Source organism: Perca fluviatilis, chromosome 6 (genome assembly GCF_010015445.1).
Source record: "Perca fluviatilis chromosome 6, GENO_Pfluv_1.0, whole genome shotgun sequence".
Taxonomy (NCBI): Eukaryota; Metazoa; Chordata; class Actinopteri; order Perciformes; family Percidae; genus Perca; species Perca fluviatilis.
In genome coordinates this window covers 30,186,848-30,208,801 of record NC_053117.1, presented here as the reverse complement: position 1 = coordinate 30,208,801, position 21,954 = coordinate 30,186,848, and the positions used below count along the sequence as shown (strand labels likewise).

At 39.4% G+C, this 21,954-nt stretch overlaps 3 protein-coding genes across 5 annotated transcripts in view; 1 reads left to right on the top strand and 2 right to left on the bottom strand.

The window, feature by feature from the left end:
- The window catches only part of tesca (tescalcin a), a 24,897-nt gene extending 13,724 nt beyond the window's left edge, over nucleotides 1–11,173 (bottom strand). Inside the window, exons 1-2 of the mRNA XM_039803685.1 lie at nucleotides 10,991–11,173; nucleotides 9,536–9,605 (exon numbers count right to left, since the gene is read on the bottom strand). Of these exons, the coding sequence (XP_039659619.1) occupies nucleotides 9,536–9,605; nucleotides 10,991–11,048 (128 nt within the window). The 5' untranslated portion in view covers nucleotides 11,049–11,173. The remainder of the gene's footprint in view (nucleotides 1–9,535; nucleotides 9,606–10,990) is intronic.
- The window catches only part of fbxo21 (F-box protein 21), a 25,261-nt gene extending 3,307 nt beyond the window's left edge, over nucleotides 1–21,954 (bottom strand). The window contains exons 1-12 of one of the 3 annotated variants that reach the window (XR_005639517.1): nucleotides 21,687–21,954; nucleotides 20,976–21,111; nucleotides 20,599–20,708; nucleotides 20,296–20,417; nucleotides 19,936–20,082; nucleotides 17,830–17,966; nucleotides 17,568–17,704; nucleotides 16,514–16,693; nucleotides 16,188–16,320; nucleotides 15,758–15,948; nucleotides 15,498–15,655; nucleotides 12,146–12,484 (exon numbers count right to left, since the gene is read on the bottom strand). Coding sequence is in view for 2 of the 3 variants with exons in the window: in XM_039803679.1 (XP_039659613.1) it covers nucleotides 12,243–12,484; nucleotides 15,498–15,655; nucleotides 15,758–15,948; nucleotides 16,188–16,320; nucleotides 16,514–16,693; nucleotides 17,568–17,704; nucleotides 17,830–17,966; nucleotides 19,936–20,082; nucleotides 20,296–20,417; nucleotides 20,599–20,708; nucleotides 20,976–21,111; nucleotides 21,687–21,910 (1,917 nt within the window). In the remaining variant the exon portion in view is untranslated. Of the gene's footprint in view, nucleotides 1–11,313; nucleotides 12,485–15,497; nucleotides 15,656–15,757; nucleotides 15,949–16,187; nucleotides 16,321–16,513; nucleotides 16,694–17,567; nucleotides 17,705–17,829; nucleotides 17,967–19,935; nucleotides 20,083–20,295; nucleotides 20,418–20,598; nucleotides 20,709–20,975; nucleotides 21,112–21,686 lie in introns of those variants that run through there. The other 2 variants (XM_039803680.1, XM_039803679.1) reach the window with 2 other exon arrangements.
- Nucleotides 15,921–21,954, top strand: part of nf2a (neurofibromin 2a (merlin)) — a 37,307-nt gene continuing 31,273 nt past the window's right edge. Inside the window, exon 1 of the mRNA XM_039803683.1 lies at nucleotides 15,921–16,001. Within this exon, the coding sequence (XP_039659617.1) occupies nucleotides 15,999–16,001 (3 nt within the window). The 5' untranslated portion in view covers nucleotides 15,921–15,998. The remainder of the gene's footprint in view (nucleotides 16,002–21,954) is intronic.

Below are 21,954 nucleotides of genomic sequence, written 5' to 3'. Positions count from 1 at the left end.
TTGTGTTTAATAAACCATCTGACGAAAAAGTGTTACGGTTAAATATAAAGTCTACTTGTGCTACATGGGGGGGGTTACAGAAAACAACAGGACGTCACAGCGATTGCTTTTTTTTTATCTTCACGTAGTAGCTACAGAGCTCATTTAAGACGATGCTCTGACGTCCCGTTTCCATGAAGGCAGCACGGAGCTGCGCCAAACAAAGCTGACAGAAGCACAGAGAAGATACCCGTCTGGTCCAGTCGCAGTGCTGTAAACTGGCAGCTTTTAATGTTGCAGACTACTTATTCTTTAGTAGTTTAAGTGTAAACATGTATTGTTATTGTGAATCTTTGGTTTAAACTAGCTTTCAAACAAACGCCCCCCAAGGGCACCTCAACGCCCCCCTTTCCAAAATATTGCTTCCAACGCCCCCCATCATCTTCTGAACGCCCCCTGGGGGGCGGTACCGCCCCCGTTGAGAAACACTGGGCTATATGGTAAGTACTTCAAACTGAATAATAGTGAACACTTTATGAATTGAATTATATTAGAAAGCATTAGAAAACAACATGAGGTTGTGTGTACTGACCTTTTCTGGCCAGATGCCCAGGTGGAAGTAGAGGCGTGCCTGCAGCAGCAGGTACTGCACATTATCTGGGTTGATAGTGAGGTAGAGGTCCAGAGAGTCTCTCAGCAGCTGGTAGGATTTCTCATTGCCCTCCCTGAAAGAAACCACAGAGTGCAGGTACAGTAAATTACATCTATTTATTCTAGCAACCATTAACTGCATTAAAATTATTTATTCTCTTTTTAGACAACATTCAACAACATCCCAGGTCTCATCGATCCTCCACCAAGCCATCTCTCCTGCAGAAGAGAGTCAGTAGTGTCAGTCAGGTGTTCAGTTTCTCTTACCCTCTTTTACCGATGTTAAGCAGGTTTCCCACCATCCTGAGCAGCACCTCGGTGGTGCTGATGGCACTGTAGTAATCTGCCGTCACCTGGTGGCCAATGAGGTACTCGCACTCCTTGGCTGTCAGCTGTTTGCCTTTACCAAAGGCATCAATGTAGACATAGTCATAGATGTCCTCACTCCTGCAGGGACAAAGTAATGCTAGTAATACATCTAGTAGGTAGATACATTTCACAGACATCCATCACAAATTGTGTCTTAATAAATCAATAAACCTAGCCTAGAAATCTAGATGCACCCTAGTGGCAGAGAGTGGTATCAATCTTCTCACCTTACTCTTGGCAAGATAACAAATAAGTGTATTTCCCAAAATGTTGAACTATTCCTTTAAAAGGTAATATATAATTGCTATTGTCAAATTAATTATATTACCTTATTATTACAAACAGGATTGTGGTTAAGATGGCCTGAAGTCTGACTCATGCTAGTTGTCATTAATTTGACTCTTTTTCTAAATTAAATTGGGACCAGACAGCCTGCCGCTCCTCTCAGTTGCGTTTCCTTAATTTAGGCCTGCAAAGCAGCATGTAACCATGAAAAGGCCCACATGCAACAAAGGTCAGGTTTTTAAATAATCCCACCTCTATTGATAAAGCGGTTTTTTGCTCTTCAGCAGATATGTCAGTGGTTTAAACTTCAGAAGGATCCATCTCTGCTTAATGTCTTACTCAAGCATCCAGTTTTAACAATTTTTCAAAAAAGCAAAACAAGTTCTATCTCTGTTGTTGATCATTGTAAAATACTTTTATCCTTCAGACACCGGGGAGTCATCTGCCATTACGACTTCTCCGAGGATGCGTTGTCACAGGATCACATCCTGCCCATCTGCAGGTCTGACTACATTGAGTCATCTGGCTACAACTACAACATCGGCCTGGCGGTGCCTTACGACAGGCTAGCTGGCTCCCATCCATCCCACTGACACGCAGTTCTCCAAACTGCAACTGGACAACAGAAACTTTTACCCTTGATCAGTTTGATTCTCCAAACTGTATCCTTTTAATAATTAGTTTCCTTTTATCATCCTCATCAAATCAAGCTTCTTGGAAATGTAAGATTTCAATGTATAGTATCTGTAACACTGTTGGGATTTGTAAATTACAATGTTGAATTCAGCTGCAGAGATGTTGCACAGGATCACATCCTTGGAAACAAATACTGTCAAATTTATGAATTTTTAATTGTTTGGATTTGTCTGGATTTGATTCAGTGCCGCTGTGCAACATTACAGCAATAAAGAAAATGGCATATTCTACCTCATTTACTAAATTAGATAATTCATAGTACATTTGTTATTTGTTAATAAATCATACACATGCATTGGTTTTATCATGTGGTCTTTAATTGATTTCTTTCATTAATACAATTCAGTACAAAATCAGTAATAATGTATCTCAGGGAAAGGGTTAGATTTACTCGGCAGTGGTCAAAAATAGTAGATTTTCAAAGGCAGAACAGCAGTGGTTGGTTACACAGACTCTCACAGGCTCAGAAATTAAACCTGTAAGTATTCTGGAGCTGCAGAGGAATGGTATGTGCCTGCAGTCTCACTCTTTGGATGTTGGCCCTGACTGAGGACCCATGGATGCCAGAGCAGCCCTGAGCATGACTGACTTTATCTACCACATGGACCTTTTGATTAAAGTACAAAGCACCCTTCACATTACATGCTAGTTAGATGAAGTTTTGGAGAATAGCTGGAGAGGTAGTGTGTTAGTTTAAAACCTGATAACAATGAATAGGAGTGTGGCAAGAGATGGGAAACACATTTTTATATTGAATATGTGAAACTTACTACTTGTAGGATCACACTGCTTTAAAATTGAATAAACACTTCCACCATATTGTCAGTCTAATTGGTATAAAACTCTTCTTACATGGTAATAGTTCTATAATTATTTTCCTCCACCCAAAAATATATTAGTGTCCATCAAGTGTTTGGCTTTATTCCATTTAAGGACTGGAGAGACTCTGCTAAAAACTGCAGCAACATAAACATTTCTTTACAGGAACAACTTCAAGAGGTTGAATTCCCACAACTCAATGTTGGTGTCTCTACATCCAAAAAGCGAATGTACATCTTGGTCTCCATTTCAAGCCCTTTTAAAATCTGTGGGCGGATAAGAAAATGCTGTCATAAGTGTGTCATATTTCTTTTGATCAGGTTGACTATAACATTTTATAAAAAAAATGCAAACCTGTTCAAAATGCTCAAACGTAATTCCTTCATAGAACTCATCTGGGGCCTGAAATGATAAAGAGACAATGAATGTGTTGCTTTGCTGCAGCTATGTGACTGTGAGAATGTATTGTAACAGTTCAGATCTGGTGAGATCCATTACCATGTGGGGCACATTTGTGCTCGCCACTTCCAACATGGCGGCATCTGCCATCGCCTTGACAGTTTCCTGCTCGATGTCTCCACTCTTTGACAGAAGCTCCTCTACTACCTTGGATGAGAACATTGTTAGACTTTGGAGGTTGACACTTCCAAATGACAGTAAGAGGTAAGGTTATATACTATGACTTTTATTATGACTTTGTTTTATAATGTTTTTTTGTATTTTTATGACAAACTACTATGACTTTGTGGCATACTGTATTATGACATTGACATTTTTATGGCATAATATACTATGATCATAGTATAGAATGTCATAAAAATTTCATCAAAAAATCATAGTATAGGATAGGATTTAAAGTAAAATAAAAAGTAAAATATGCTATAACAATGTCATAACAAATGTTATAGTATGTCATTACAATGTCAAAGAAATTCATAATATAGTAGGTGAAAAAAGTAATCAAAAGGTCATTAAAAGTCATAAAAGTCATTAAAAATGCAAAGTATAGTATGTCATACAAATGACATAAACAAGTATGTCATAAAACATAATACAGTAGGTTATTAAAAAGGTCATAGTACGTCCTTATAGTATGTCTTAAAATGCTTTAAAAAAAGTAATATAAAATTCATATTATTGTACATGGCAAGTACAGCCCACGTGCCCATGGGGCTCTCAGAAACATTTTGTCAGCTCCTAAACGTGACAGCAAATGCATGCATTATATTTTAATCATAGCGATTTCAGTGGACAGCTCAGCCATTTAATATGAAAGTTAAATAGAAAAGATATTTTATTTTGTGTGCACTTTTCCTGTGAGGCTCTCAATCATATGCTGGCACCCTAAATAGGCACGCCATCACAACTTTGAGAATCCCTGATCTAGGAATTCTGTTTCAGAATGCTTTAAAATGGTCAAAATAATTCTCCTGGGGACTTCTACGTGTATCCTATCATCTCTCGTTTAAGTAACTTAACTTTTGAATAATTTCTGCTCTATTGCAACATTGTCCTTCAATTAGAAAATAAACTTCAACTTAAGGAAGCAAAATGCTCTTTATTGCTCTTTTTTGTCCTAAAATACAACCTCACCTCGACTTCAGTTTGAAGCAAACTACTTACAAAGATTCCTTAATTTCACCACCATAATGCAAGTCCAATTTAATTGATGTAAACATTTAGATAACAACAAAACATAAAAACCTGTCAAACTGCCTTTTCCAGGTTTAAAGTGAACTTCCACACGTTTGCTTCGATTTACTGTCATTTTGAGCTGTAGAACTGCACCAAACAGCAGGGGTTTATTTGAGCTCAATATGTGGAGTCTAAATTGAAAGCAGTGGTTGGGACACTATCTACCATGAATGTATGTCCCATACTACATTACAAAAGTGAATTTATTGAAAATAGATGCTTTTCTTTGGAGACAACTTGTTTTGTATAAATGCACATAATCATGCAAGCCTCAGATAAAGGCTGGCATGGTTAGGTTATCTTACCTTCCTGTACTCCACCAGAGTGATGGTGCCATCATTGCCTGTGTCGTGCATGTTGAACAGGACTGGGAAGAGAGAATGGAAGAATTTAGAGGTTAGTCTGATTTCTAAGGAACTTTCCATCATCAAGTCAGAGAAGACAGGATCTCAGTAATAGACCGGAGGAAGTTGTGATTAGAGGCATGTTGGAAGATGCAGAGATAAGAAAATATAATAACTAAGCAGGTCCCCTTAAGGCCACATCACAAACACCACTGCTAAATGTATAAAGAATCACACCGAGGCAACGAAGGCCCTTTAAAATGCCACTATTTTCATTACCAGTGACATTTACAAGATTCAGTCCCATGACAATGCTTCATGTTTAACAGTCCTGGGGCACTAACAAGGAAAGACACCAATTTACTTCCTTCAGCAATGTTCAACGACATTTTGACTGTGCTGCCGATGTTATTTCTGAACATCAGTTGAATGGCAATGTTGATGTCAAATTGGCCCCTGAGGTAGACATTTATCATTGTGACAGCAAGGAGAGCTGTGTTGTGGGAAAGACATTCGGTTACACTTTACTTGAAGGTATCTACATAAGAGTGACATGACAGTGTAATGAACGTGTCATACACATTATAAACAAGTCATAAACGTTTATGACATAACTCTTCTGTCATTAAGGGTCATTCGGTTTTTGTCATGACAAGTTAGGGTTAGGGTTAGGGCTAGGGTTCATGTGTCATGACAGTGTCATGTGTTCATGACACTGTAAGTAAAGTGTTACTGGCACTCTGACACAACAGGTGCCAACCGGGAAACACAATTTAGATAAATGGTTTGTGTGAAGCAAAGCAGCAGTGGCCATGATCAGTCTTCGATACTGTAGCAGACCGACACGGTTGTGTCATCTGCTAATTATTTATTTTATCAAAACGCTTGTACTTTGGGGTTTTGTGCCGGCAGTGAGATCACCCTGCTGCACACCAGGGGAAACCATTTAAACCTTTATGAAATGTTTAGAGTATAAAACAATTTACTTAATTACAAAACAAAAATGTCATACCATGGATAACACACTGCTTTTGTGTTCTTATCTTAAATAACAATTCCATTTATTCTACAAAAACGTTGTAAGCGTACAGCCCAAATAAGCCTACCTTCTTCCCCCCCCCTGACACTAATTTTCTTGAGCAGTGCAAAACAACAGACTGAGTAGGAAAAAAAGGAAATACTAGAATAAAAACATTTTTGGCAGTGGAATAAGTATTCAGATCCTTTACGTAAGTATCAATAAAAACAATGAACCTACCTAATATATTTAGAGGAAAATGTTTCTTTGGTATAAACTCATAGGCTGAAATGGAATTTAAAGAAATGAATCTAGTACAAGTTCCTCTAAATTACTACTCTATGTGCTGAGTCACTTTCCCCAATAGATTTTTTTAGACACATCAAATATCTGCATAACAAATAAAATACAGAATTATAAAATAAATGCCCGAGAGGTTTGAATTTATTTGGTCTCATGCATTGGTTACACTTTAATTGAAGGTATCTACATAAGAGTGACATGACACTGTCATGAATGTGTCATAAACATTATAAACAAGTCAAACGTTTATGACCTAATGCTTCTGTCATTAAGTGTCATTCGGTTGTCATGACAAGTTGGGGTTAGAGTTAGGGTTAGGGTTCATGTGTCATGACAGTGTCATGTCAGTCTTATGTAGATACCTTCAAGTAAAGTGTTACCCATGCATTACTGGCTAAACAAGGACAGCTACCATAGAGTAGTACCACAAAAGGTTTTAGTGCTCTAAAATATCGACAGTAAAACGCAGGCTTCTTTTGAAATTGCATGAGGTTATTTTTAGTCGTAATATTTCTAAAGAACAAACACAAAGACAATTAAGCAATAGATAATTCCTCCCTCAAACGACTACAATCCAAGGCGCTACAGATATTTTGCACTTTGAGAAATGGCTGTGGCTACAATTAGAGACACACCCCACTATTCACAAATTACTCAGCTAAGTAGCTATTATGCATGCCAGACTTACCCGCCTTGGATGCTGCAAGGCAGAAATTGGCACTAATCCCCCTAATCTTCCCCTCCTGCCACCTGCACTTAGCTCGGTCCACTCCGCACATTTGATATGCATCTTATGTCCTTCATGTACAGCTAAGCACACTATCATATGAACTGCATAACTTGAAACAAAGGGATTTTAACTTGTTTGAATTTCATCTAAAGCCTTTTATTGGGCAAGAGTCAGCTGAGGACATACCCAAATTATATCTTACTTAAAACACCACAGACAATGGCCTCATTCTGTGTCAATAAATCAGCTTTAATTTGAGTAAACAAATGGGCTCAGGAATGTGTACGATATCAGTTCATTATCTTCTGAAATAAGCCCACATTACATACATTTTTACACAGAGCCTTCTACACGGCAAGGCGTCCTATCGAGAAATGTAGGTAGGGCCCCTAATATTTCAATTATTGATCAAAATATATGATGATGACACACCAAAAACATAAATTACTAAATCCTGAAATACGTCCTGGAATAGATCAAACCTATTATAATCTAATGGAATAATGATAACCGAGGCTGAATTTGGGTCCCGACTCGGTGGCTACAAATTATCTTATTCCATTCGTGACAGTTGGGGTTGTAAAGCTGCTGTACCGGCCCTGTTCACAGCCAAACCGTTAATACCTACAAGCCTCTCAATGTGATAGCTGACATGCAGTGAAAGATCCGGTGCTCACACATGCAGCTACACCTCACCACACTCCTCATGGCATGTTGGTAGTGATTAAAATAAGTTGTTGATCACCGATTTGTTATACACTGTACACTGAATGTTGCACTCTCTTCCTGGTATTTTGTTATTGAGACACACACAAAGGGAAACACAGGAGAGAAGGTTTTGGTCCTAGACTAACCGCTGAGAATCTTAACCTACAAGTATATCTGATTGTATCTAATACTGTTATTAAAAAGTAAGCAGTGTCTTACAGCGAAGCTTCTCTTTTCTCATAGCTTCCTTCTCCTCCTCTGTTGTCTTCAAGGATGGAGGGCGGAAGTGGGACATGACCATGAGGAACTGCTCGAAGCCAATCTCCTCGCAGGAGCCCACCTCCTTCGGATGCTGGTTCCTGCATAACCGAGAGAGGAAATCAAAGTTTAGCCATTATGAATTCAAATTCAATCTGGCTTTTTTCAACTACCAGCAGAAATATTTTCTCAAGTTGTAAATAGACCAATTCAATGCAGATGATCACAAGTGTTCTGACTTTGCATGCATTCCTTGAATTTGCCCGATGAATCATCTTGAAAATGTGTTTTGCTATGTATTGTGCACATGACTTGCGTTAGTGGTTGTTTCCTTTAGTTAATGGATGGATTACATATTTTGTTTTCACAACCTGCACCGCATTTCTCTTGGAGGAATACTGAAAGCTACATTATCAGCCATCTAAATGCAATAGATGTATTTTCTACTGCTCATGTTTAAATGGCATTGTCATCATTTGACTAAACAAACAGAAGTAAAGCACTAAACAGTCAAGAGTTGGATTAAACCAGACTAAACATTCCTGGGGTTAAGGCACCTAAAAAACTCTAACTAACTATCTCTAAAAAGGTAATGAGCATATTTTTTGAAATGTCAAACTGTACAATTTGGATTTAATTGAGTATAGAAATCATAATTGAACACATGAAAAGCATAAAGAGAATTCCATTGCTACTTTTACAGCTTGTGTTTACACAGCTGTGGACAGAAGAAGGAAACCTACATCATATCTACAGATGATAAAAGGGCCGATATCTTAGATTTAAAATTTACAAGTTGAGAAATGTCATTGCTTGGACAAACTGGCCTTTGATAATTTTATATGTCAGAAAATGTTTACTCTCACATATCATATAATAGGGTTTGGTTTTGAAAGTGCTTTGAATATATAAAAACAATGTCAAGATAGTAGTAAGAATATATCAGTTCACACGGCCATCAGCCATAGGGTGGAAACAGAGTGGGGTGTAATTTGGCTGTACTCACCTTTTATCGAAGAATGCTTCAATAATTTGCTTTTTGATTGGGTTGTAGTCAAGAAAAAAAAAAAATAAACTTAGCGCATACTTTAGTGCAGCATGCTGCAACAACTGACTATTATATATGGGAAGTAACCTGAACAGTAACTCTGTCTGAGGGTTAACTGTCTGAAGAAATATCTGCTATGGACAACATTTATTCCCCCTCTCTTTTTAAAGGGAAGTAACTTGTCATCCATTACTACTGAAATGCCACTTTGGCAGTTTTGTGTGTGTTTATAGTACTGTACATGTCATCTCTGCATGCCTGATGCATCAACTGATTGTATTTGAGTAATGTTTGTGTTTGCATTAGTTAAGATTGTGTGTGTGTGTGTCAAGCCTGTGTGTGTGAACAGGAACCTGCTGGAAACCAGCTTTTAAACTGAGTCAGGCCCGTTTTAAACTGTAACTTAATGTTACTTTTTAATCCTTTCCTGTTTAATAAATGAAAAATGAAATTAATTATTTGCTTCTGTGCCAGAAATTCCCACAATCCATCACTCTAGCAAAAATGCAGGTGGTATTTCATCTTTAGTGGTAACTGCAAAAGATGAATGGTTTCCATTTAAACCAAATGCAGCTGACTAGCAGGGCTTTGCCACATGTGCAGGTTTAAAAAAAGAAAAGAAAAAAGTTTACCTTATTGTCTCTTCATTATCACTCAGCCGCTGGAATCTTTTGTGAAGGTTTTCAATCTGCTCCAGTGAAACTGAAAGAAGCAAACACCAACAACATAAAAGTATGTCAGCAATACTTTCATAATTATTCCATACCCATCAACAAGCATCGTTTTTAACGCCATCCAACATAAGAAACAGTCGATTATTTTTATTGAAATGTTTTTGATTTTATTTATTATATTATGATTAATCAGTGAGATATTTACTTTAATTAAAGTGGCGTGCTGCTACTATCAGTTTAATGGAAAAGCAAACAAACCGTGTTCCACTGTGATTGTCTTTTCATGACATTTCAAATAGTTCCTTGACACACCATAATCTGGCTCTGCCTGTTCCCATATCAAGATGGGTGTGGCCTTTTCAATTGTTTCAGTAAACACTTGCTAATTTTGAGTTCCCCCCCCCCTTTCCCCGAGGCTGCTAAGTGAATTGTGTGTAGTATCAACTGTAGCTACTCATTGGGGGGTGAAGGACTACACCCTCATGCAGAAACCAGTTTGTTGGTCAGTGTGGGCGGTGTGTCTTACATGTGCAGGATCAACACACAATTACTTACAATAACATGGACCATTTAGGCAAATATAAAAGAAGACAACAGAATATGTGGCTTGTGCTCTACCAATATGCATGTTAGTGTCACTGTCAAGGACATACAAATCCATACAAATCCCCCACAGAGACATGGGGTCAAAGCCCCACCTGGAAATGAAGGTGAAAAAAAAAAATTCAAAATCTCAACCATACTGTTGAAAAAAGGTTGGGCTCAGTGTGTGATTCAAACCCTGTTCCTGGTGCTCAAACTCTGCATGCCACTGCATGCACAAGTTTCACATCAAGATTGTGCCCCTTCCCAACATAGATCTAAACACTTCTGCTTCTCGGTCTGCTTTTTGTTTCATTCATTGAACTTTGCCTTCCTCATACGGGAGGAATGAGTGGCTTTAGGACAACAAACAAGCTGTTCAAATGAACCCATAGCACTGCATGCAAAGTAAAGAATTATCAACGCACATTAATGCAGATACAAACATAGTAAAAGCTAAATAGTTAACTCTGAGTGGATTGTTTGTGTAGTTTACTGAACATGTCAATATGTGTGTGCCAGTTTATGGTTTATTACTAAAAACCGGCGCTAAATGAATGGTTACATTTAAAACGACATCACTGCATTAAGGTGTATTTGTTCAACGGTTGGCATTTCACGTAGCTTAATGATCAGGTACGAGGATCAGGTTTCAATGTGGTCTGTCATCTGTATCATCTTTCAGTTCCTTGACGACCGCCAACCCACTTTGGCACCTTTAAACTGAACGATTTAATAACAACGCCGTAGGCTACACTGGATCAGCAGGTAGCCTATATTGTTTCTAGAAGAATAAATAAAGAGTTCCTAATGATTTTTTTCACTACTTACATCCAGTTTTATCCGCCAGATCCTGGTACTTCTCGGTGCGCGTCTGTGAAGCTCCCATCGCTGCTGTTCCACGGGTGCGTCAGGGCGCATAATCTGGTTCGACTAGCTCAACTTGCTCAACTTTTCTGTGCTGCCACTGATTTATCGCGATGCTTTCGGCTGGTTAGTGCAACTATAGGCTGCTGCTGGCGTCCTGGAAACATCTGGCATCTTCCGGTTTCTCTTAAGTTTTCTGCAGTAACTCGTGATTAGTATTGTACATTACATTAGTTAAGAAATGCTCAACTTAGCTCAGGAAAATAAATCAGAGAGAAGCTAGAAAAAAAACTTGAAACGCTTTATTTTTTTGTAGTTTCCTCAAAGCTCAGTGTCATTTCTGTTTCAAGTCAGTGGTGTCCCTATCGATTCTTCTTTTGTTTTTCCATTAACACCTCAACAACACTGATGAGTCATGACATCCTACATGTTTCACTTGTAAATACACAGGGAAACAAACAAGGTGATCTACAAATTTGAAAGTTAAACTTTCGTTAAGTGCATGAAAGTGATAAAAGATGGGGAATTAAAAGTAGAAGTAAATTTACAAAGTATCTTCTTTATAGTCTTTTGTGTGGCACTGTAACTTAGGGTTTGGACTAAATGCTGGGGGCTTTTGACTGGTGCTGGGTGCAGGGAGCTCTGGATAAAGGAGCATTCCTTGGTTCTAGGTAGAAGAAGATTTACAGTACCTGGGATACCCATCCTGAACTACTCATCCACTTAACTGTGTACTTCAGGTCTACATTCCCGTTTCCTCAAGGTGTCTACTTGTTCGCCATTTTGAGTTTCCATGCCTTTTTCCAAACTCAACTTCGTGACTGTATTTGAGGATCCTGTATCCTGGATAATGACCCATTACCTAGGCCATATCCCTTCATAGTCTTTGTTTTCACAACAAATACTCTATAGTATTTAGATGCCTGTATCAAAACAGTAGCACTCTTTGCTGCATGTTTCAAGACTGTGGTTTCTTTTAACACTTTTCCAGACCTTGAAATGTTCAAATAAATACTTCCATACCTGCACGGTAACCTCAATGTGGTATATTCTATTGTGAATCATTTCTTGTTACACCAAATCCTCAGTTTCTGAAAATACTGTATACCGGCTGTAAACCTCTCCATTACAAACAGCTAAGTGGATTGTGAATTGAGAATGGGTGACCAGTAATTGGTTAGCCCAATTCAGCAGGTAGTTGGACACAGCAACTTTGCTACATGGGCATGGCTTGGTGGTTGTTTTGGTCTGTGGCAAGAGCCTGGTCCTGGTTCCCAGTGCCAGGTGTCAGTCTGTGGTAAAGCTCCTGCACTGTACCCAACGTTTCAACCATGTCCTCTGGGTATCGGGTCTGCAGTTCTTCGTTGGCAAAATAGTGGTTGTCGGCAAACTCTGAGAAGTAACGTCCCACCTCCGGGTGGCCGATCTCCAGGGGGGCCGAGTGGGGCTCCAGGTTCTCTGAGGAACAACAATGGAAAAGTGTGACATTCTGATAAGAGATCATTTACATAAAAGGTAACCTACATTGTATAAACAAGTTCAAGTGGAGGTGAAGAATCCATACAAAACAGTCCCCACCATTACTAATATACATACAAAACAGACAAACTAAATATTTTGATGTGAGAGTTATCAAGAAAATGTCAATTGTAATTTATTTTGTCATCACAGCTACAGGTCTTCTCACTTCCTGCAAAGCAGATAGGATAGCAGATGAGAGCACGGGGACTGATCAATACAAATTCCCTTCAGGCTTTGTAGAGAACAGTGTGTGTGTGTGTGTATGTGTGTGTGTGTATGTGTGTGTGTGTATGTGTGTGTGTGTGTGTGTGTGTGTGTGTGTTTTGAGGTGGTGAAGAAGGCAAAGATAACACCAACAACAATAAAAGCTGTGTAGCAGCATCATCAGACTGAAGAACAGAGTGAGCAGGTAAGAACAATGGAACACATGAGCGAGCCTATTAGGGAGGAGCTTTCTGTGGGGAAAAAGTATAAGTCACAAAGAAGGGTGATGTAAAATACCACTGACTAATGCATTATTAATAGTCAATACTTCTGGATCAACATATACAGTATGAGCTTCACATAAACACTACTAATATGACATTAAGTATTATGGGCTTTAATAAGTTAAGCAGGTGTAATAGAGGCGTTGAAATTAATCAAATAATCAATGCATCGAATCGTGGACATGGACGATGCATCGATAATCGGCTGGCTCATAATCAATTATTTCTGTTTACAATTTAATGTAGGCCTAACAACATTTCTGTTTACATATTCTGTTATGTTTTACACATTCAGGAAGTGCCATGTGCTCAGGGCTGTAGTTTTATGTATCCAATTTATTTAGTATTAGAGCACTGCCGAAGGTTTTGTTTTTGAAGCTTGAAAAGCTATGAATTAAATATCCTACATGGTTAATAGAAAAATGTATTTGACGCATCGTGATATCGAATCAAATTGCTGACATGATAATCAAATTGCTGACATGATAATCGTAATCGAATCGGGAGATCGGTGAAGATTCACATCTCTAGTGTGTAATAGGGTGATTTGATATAAAATTTGGAAATTGTTGAGTCAAAGACCAAAGAGTTCATAATTCATGAGTAAAGTAAATTCATAAAAGTAAATGTAAACACATCTATTAAAAGCTTGTTAAACTGTTGGTCCTTCCAAGAAGGTAAATGTTTAACATAGTAAATACTGTATAACATATGTATATGTAGGCTATACCTAAAGATTTCAGATCTGTGATCTGTTAGTTTAACCTTTTTGAGAAAACTGATCCGAGATTGATTAGTTAAGTCTGCAAGGTCGGAAGCGGGAGCTCTCAGTGTGATGCCTCACTCTCGGTGGAGCTACCGGAAAGAAAACATTGTTGTCTGAGTGATCGTTTCTATCTCGCATTTCCAGGCTGTTACACGTGAAGTTTCTATCACCCATCATGTCCAAAAAGGGACCTACCAATGTGCAAGTACAGACGGGAATTCCTTTTTACTCCACCTGGAGTTACAATATATTAAGCTTAATTTCCCCATGTAGGAGTTTGTCTACATGCTTGTATGAGAACTTGAGTGTGACATAGTTTATGGCGCTGACTTCCTCTCGTCTTATCAACTAGCAGTTTCCTTTTATGTGTTTTCAGTAGATAACATGACATCAGTTGGTTATATGTTCCAAATATATACACCATTCCTGCAAATGAAATTAAAGTGATGGTTCGAAGTAATTCACCCTAGGGTCCCACGTAACTCCCCGAACGTTTTTCACCGAGTCGAAACATTGGGAGAGTTAGCTAGAGTAGCGTTATCGATGAATAGCGCGAGTAACTAGCCACGTTTGTATCTTGTAAGTTACCCCACTAATAATGCGCTCGAAATGAAATACCAATTACGTAGTACAAATAGGTTATGCTCTCCAAAAACGATGGATTGGAAAGTTTGTAAGTACACCAGAAGTTTATGAACACTTGCCTGCTCTCTTCTGCTCTCTGTTGCTGCTGCTGTTGCTACCTGCAGTTAGACGAGTGCTTAGGCGCTCTACAAAATTACTACAACGAAAAGAGTTACAACAAAAATATTTATTAATTCAATGATTAAATAAGGTAATGTCTCCAAACTTACCTCAATTATTACTTGTCTCCTGCTAGTTATACTACAGCACTTACTTAAAAAAAAAAGTTAAATTAATAAATATTTTTGTTGCATCTCTTTTCGGTGTTGTAATTTGTAGACGGCCCTAAGCACTCGTCTTACAGCAGCAACAACAGCAGCAGAGAGCAGAAGCAAGCAGGTAAGTATTATTTACATAAACTTCTGGTGTACTTACAAACTTTCCAATCCATCGTTTTATGAGAGCATAACCTATTTGTACTACTTGTAGACGTTTGGTATCATTTCGGGCATTATTAGTGGGGTAATTTACGAGATACAAACGGTGCCGGTAGCCCCCTGCGCTTAAGCTATTCAGCTGATAACGCCACTTCACGCAACCCTCCCAATGTTCGACCCAGGTGAAAAAGCTTCTGGGGTGTTTGGCTCGAGGTCATGGTGCAAAGGACCCTAGGGTGAATTACTCCGAACCATCACTTTAAAGAGAGTAATTATTTGACATGAAGTTGAGCTGCTGCATTAATAGCGTACATTACATTTGAAATTTTCTCCCAAATAACCAGCAAATACTATGTGCACAAAGTATGCTTGCACCATTAAGAGTGGTAGTTCTTAGCATCTTTGGCCTCATAAATGCATTCTTTCTACACCTTATGACTTTAGCAAATCATAAATGTATCTTTCTGCATTTAGCCCTTTAGCTCGATTTATTAGCAGCAATGATACAGGTCTTCCCAAGAGCATTTATCAAACATATATATACACATATCTATGATGCATTCCCTTTTTTAATTTCATTATCACACAACCTGCAAACATTATTTCATCACCATACTGGTGTAAATGGTTCATACCCTGCGCTGCATAGCGACACGTTCCGTCCTGTACGAGGACGTTGTAGAACGGCTGGTTGGCCCCATTGGACAGCTGGTGGACCCTCATGGTGGTGATCCACTCCTGACTCATGGTGCACTTTGGGTCCCAGCCGTAGATCACGCAGTTATATCCTGACCTGTCGGAAGAGATGGAACAGGACGGCCACACTATGAGAAGATTGCAAAGAGAGGCGTTTACAGAGAAGAGGATTGCGGTGCTACCTGTTCGTGTGACCCACCTCTTGTGTTTCATGATGAGGCCGACTGAATACTGGACCTCCAGGTGTTCGGAAACGCTGCGCTTCTTCACCTCAGGTGTAACGGGATGCTTCTTGTGCTGGATGTGCTCCAGCGTGTGCTGTACGAGGTAACCCACTGCCCCGTGCTGGGAGGGATCCAATGCCTGAATGTGCTGCAGGATGTCTAGCACCTTGGACAGAGGAGAAAACATCAATGGACAATGCGATTAGGTGAAATTCTATGGTAAGTAAGTCAAATTTATTTTTTTTGGCACATTTAAAAACAGCTCGCACTGACCAAAGTGCTGTACATAGCGCATTAAAATATGGGCTATATGGTAAGTGCTTCATACTGAATATTAGTGAACACTTTATGAATTGAATTATATTAGAAAGCATTAGAAAACAACATCAGGTTGTGTGTACTGACCTTTTCTGGCCAGATGCCCAGGTGGAAGTAGAGGCGTGCCTGCAGCAGCAGGTACTGCACATTATCTGGGTTGATAGTGAGGTAGAGGTCCAGAGAGTCTCTCAGCAGCTGGTAGGATTTCTCATTGCCCTCCCTGAAAGAAACCACAGAGTGCAGGTACAGTAAATTACATCTATTTATTCTAGCAACCATTAACTGCATTACAATTATTTATTCCGTTTTTAGACAACATTCAACAACATCCCAGGTCTCATCGATCCTCCACCAAGCCATCTCTCCTGCAGAAGAGAGTCAGTAGTGTCAGTCAGGTGTTCAGTTTCTCTTACCCTCTTTTACCGATGTTAAGCAGGTTTCCCACCATCCTGAGCAGCACCTCGGTGGTGCTGATGGCACTGTAGTAATCTGCCGTCACCTGGTGGCCAATGAGGTACTCGCACTCCTTGGCTGTCAGCTGTTTGCCTTTACCAAAGGCATCAATGTAGACATAGTCATAGATGTCCTCACTCCTGCAGGGACAAAGTCATATTAGTAATAAATCTAGTAGGTAGATACATTTCACAGACGTCCATCACAAATTGTGTCTTAATAAATCAATAAACCATCAATGTATATAAGCAGTATTTCCAATATAGTGGACTGGAGCAAGTTCTCAAAAGTGTGGCAAGGTTTTGTAAAAGACAGTAGTGATATAGCAAAATCATGACTGCGATGTGGAGTTTCGTGCAGTGTAGTGCAATCATGCACTGCTTTGGAGTACATCCAAAGCAAGTAAAACAGCACATTCAACTTGTCCACCGCAATACAAAGTAAAATCCAATATTCTCTAATCTACCTTTTACCAACAGAAAAAAAAAAAAGACAAAATGTTGAAATTGTTTGTTTATGGCAGCCAAAATCTACTATAAAACAAGAAGGATTATGCTCCAAACATATTCTGGTTTCTTTTCATACACAAACATGACCACAATGGGAACCTGTGTTTGATAAGGATGGAAATTGACATGCAGAATCAGATTTAATAAAACCTAACCCAAACACAATCCTATGAGTGAGGAGCCAAGATATCAGTGTGGTTGCGTTTGCTACAGATTGATAATAGGACACAATGTAATGTGTAACGACAGTTGACAGCGCTTTCTCTAGCTCTATAGTTGTGTGGGAGACTAGGTCGGTTTATAGGTCTCTGAATGTTACCATTTTATACAAGTTTTAAATGTATCAAATGGATGTGATTAAAAAGGAAAACAGTCAAATGAGTTAACCGATTATTCAAGCTCTGTTCTCCTCCTGAAATCATGAACTAGGTGAATGACAGCTATACCCTTAAAACATTTAGAGGAATTTGAAAGCTATTAAACAGTCATTCATTTCAAACCGTACCCTCTTTGTTTTTGGCACCAGCGCAGAAGGAAGTGATTGGGAAAGTTGACCGGTTCCACCTGAACTCCCAACTTCCGGGCTAATGTCATGTAGAGGACAGAGAGGCTTATGGGAATGCCTGTACGGCGTAGTAGCACCTAAATGAAAAGAAAAAAATATGGCATAGTCAGTAAAATGAAAGTAAAAATATTCTAAAATTAAAATAGTTAAATTATTGAAAAGCTTGTTACTTAAAAAAAACATAATTTTATAAAGGCTGTACCTGGTGGATGTACGAGTTGAGAGGGTTGTAGAAGTCAAACTCATTGCCTTTGTACTGAAGCTGCTCATACAATACAGAGTTTAGAGCACACACCACCTGCCTCTGGAGCTCCAAGTCCTCTACGACGAAACAGTCACCTAGATCATACACAAGAAATGAAACTTCATAAGAACTTTGGCCGAAAGGGAAAAGATGGATCTTATCAAGCTGACACATTTGCCCAAATATACTGGTATTGATATCTTTTCAAAAATTTACTGGGAATAGAAGCCCATGCCTCTGGGCTATACGTGTTAGTGATGATGTATTTTTTTGGGGGGAAAATGAGGCTTGGAACAAAAAGGGAAAAATCCTGCACTCTGCATCCCTCCGGACCTTCATCAAGAGTATTTTAAACAACAAACACAACCGGGCTTAAATGCATTTTGCCCCTCCCATTCTGTGTCCCCAGGTGTGGGAAAATAGACACTTTTCAATGGTAGTATCTCTTAATAAAACACGTGTCACTTTCACATATATACAAGCAATCAATATCTCCATTCAATTACAACACTACATACAGCAACTACATATCCATATCAGGAATATACTCTACACTGACTCCAAAATGTTTTAACTTGTTGCCCCTTAACCTCTAAAAATACTTGGAATTCATGTTTCCATGTGTGCACATACAGATATCCATTCCGTATTTATTGCCATTATTCAAAAATGTACTGGAATAGAAGCCCATGCCTTTGGGATATACTGTACGTAGATGTCTAGTGCTGATGTACAAACCCCAATTGCAATGACGTTGGGACATTGTGTAAAACGTAAATAAAACAGAATACAATGATTTGCAAATCCTTTTCAACTTATATTCTATTGAATACACTACAAAGACAATGTTTTTAATGTTCAAACTGATAAATGTTTTTTTGCAAATATTCACTCATTTTGAATTTGATGCCTGCAACATGTTCCAAAAAAACTGGGCAGGGGCATGTTTACCACTGTGATACCTTTCCTTTTAACAACACTCAAGCGTTTGGGAACTGAGGACACTAATTGTTGAAGCTTTGTGGGTGGAATTCTTCAGTCCAGGATCTCCGTTGTTGTATTTTGCGCTTCATACTGGCCACACGTTTTCAATGATAGACCGGTCTACGAAGCCACGCTGTTGTAACACGTGCAGAATGTGGCTTGGCATTGTCTTGCTGAAATAAGCAGGGACGTCCCTGAAAAAGACATTGCTTGGATGGCAGCATATGTTGCTCCAAAACCTGTATGTACCTTTAAGCATTAATGCTGCCTTCACAGATGTGCAAGTTACCCATGCCATGGGCACTAACACACCCCCCATACCTTTTGAACTTTGCGCTGATAACAATCTGGATGGTCCTTTTCCTTTTTGGCCCAGAGGAAATGACGTCCATGATTTCCAAAAACAATTTCAAATGTGGACTCATCAGACCACAGCACAATTTTCCAATTTTTGACCAGCCATCTCCGATAAGCTCAGGCCCAGAGAAGCCAGCAGCGTTTCTGGGTGTTGATGATATATGGCTTTCACTTTATATGGTAGAGTTTTATCTTGCACTTGTAGATTTAAAGACAAACTGTGTTAACTGACAATGGTTTTCCCAAGTGTTCCTGAACCCACGTGGTAATATTCTTTAAATAATGATGTCGTTTTTTAATGCACAGCCGCCTGAGGGATAGAGGGTATTCAATGTTGTTTTTTTAGCCTTGCCGCTTATGTACAGAGATTTCTCCAGATTCTGAATCTTTTGATGAGATTATGGACTGTAGATGATGAAATCCCTAAATTCCTTGCAATTGTACGTTGAGAAACGTTGTTCTTAAACTATTGGACTATATGCTTACGTAGTTGTTCACAAAGTGGTGAACCTCGCCCACATCCTTGCTTGTGAACGACTGAGCCTTGTGGGGATGCTCCTTTCAAAACAGGTATTTTTTGAGCATTTCTCAACTTTCCCAGTCTTCTGTTGCCCCTGTCCCAGCTTCATTTGAATTGGGGTTTATAATTTGGGAAAAAACTGAGATAAAGGACATGAGAAAACAATAACCATAAGTTTTCATTTTGATAGTTTTAAAGCCCACCTTGAGTGATACGCAGGCTGGGGTGAGAGGGATTCTTGATTCTGAGCATCTTCTTCACTTTCTCTGCGATCTCGTCCAGCTGGGCTGATATGCTGTTCAGTGTTATATCAGCCAGTGGGTTACAATACTGATCCACCAGTAGAGCACCTAGAGAGGCAGACAAGACCAAGAGAGGGAATGCACAATGTAGTGCTGCTTGCATCAACTTTGAAAATAATAAGACTAAAGAAACACAGATTAAATTGCAGAATTCAGGCAGTTATATTAACACTAAATAACAAAAACATACATACACATAGACGTCTAAGCTAAACAGAGCACAGTTCAACTTGAGTTTTTTGACATGTATTCATGCCTCACCCTCTAAAGCTGACTGCTGCTCTGCAGGCTGCTCCAGGAAGGTCTTCAAACTCCTCAGGATGTTCTGTTGTCTCAGGAAGTAAAGGATTTTCTTTGCATAGTACTTCAAGGTCAAGCTTTTGCTAATGATGGGCGCACAACGGAAGAGAGACACATAAATGGTGAAAAGTGCGTGAGTGTGCAACACAACAAGACCTTTCATAATCAGGATCAACTCCCACACCCATTCATGATTGCAAAATGCAGCATGTAGTTAGAGGCAAGTGTTAAGGTTTTGCTGTGTGTGCACACTGTTGCTCTCACCTCTTGTCAGAGTTGAGTATGAAGAGGAGCTCGTCTTCACAGAAGTGCTCTGGCATCCCAAGTGACTCGATCTCTGCAAAGCTGTCTCCCAGCACCTGGCCAACGCAGGGCTGGGATACAGATCTTTGGGTTAGTTTGGAACATAGAAAGCTTGCATTTTCTTGCACAGACATGCTCCCACACACAGACCACACACCCACAACAGGCCAGCCAACTTACGGAGACAAATAATATTGGTTTTACTCAAATGGTGCATGTGTGAAGAATTTTTTCTTAAAACTTGACTATTGTTTACATTATTTACATCTATTTAATGTACCTAAACAAGTCTACTGTAACAACATACTAATCACAATAATGCAGTCTTGATTACTTACGACTTCTGTGAAGAATCTCTTTGAGATTGATTCCACGGTCCTTCGTATTTGTATACCAACTCGATGGCGTGTTTTGTATTCTCTGAGCCAGTCACAGCACTCATTCTGACGGTAAAACCTCTGCAGTCTTGGCCATCTGTTGATGGAGGCAGTACAATTGTTATTTCAGTGACACTATTGGGCACGCTCAGAATATGTTTAGCAGCATATTGCCTGAAGCACTAAATGATAGGTCTATGAAATCAGTTATCATCCTGCAGCAGACGTGGTTTTCTATTTGCCCATAAGAAAGCAATCAGAAGACTAACAGCCTATAAATCAGGAGGAGGGCTTAGCCTTTGGCATTAGCTGCACTTCCCTGCAGTTCACAGGCTGCATGGAACATTCAAGGTCACACAAATTCACTTTCGGCAGTTCTGGATAATGGAGTATTCAACTTGTGTACTATTATAACGAATAAGATTTACAAGCTTCATAGTTGTCTGCAGAGTAGAAGCCTGCGACTGGCCTGGCGGGATGATGAATTTGGTGCATCAGCAAAACGTCAATGGCTGACAGCTGCCTGTTAGTCCGCAATGAAAGAACCCACCTTTAAGCAGACAATGGGCGACTTATGGCTCTCAACAAGACACATAATAAAGGACAGGGAGATAGTGGTGAAAAGCCACCAAAGCCAAACCTCCGACGAAATACCACAATAAAACGTAGCACCTGAGTTTGTACTGGTGTCCCCAGACCTTCCCCCTTCCATGGCAGACGTCGTGTAGCCGCTTGCAGCAGCAGGAAACGTTACAAATGTCGAGATGTTTGAGGACAGGGAAGCACAGGATGTGTTCGAGTAACTCAGTCGGCAGGTCGGTCAGTTTTTTAGTTTGATGGTCGGAAATAATCCAATTTAGACTTTGTTGCCCCTCTCCGGCTACAGACGTCGCCATCTTTACTGTTTACCACGATTACCTCATTGTTCAGGCGCCGCCCA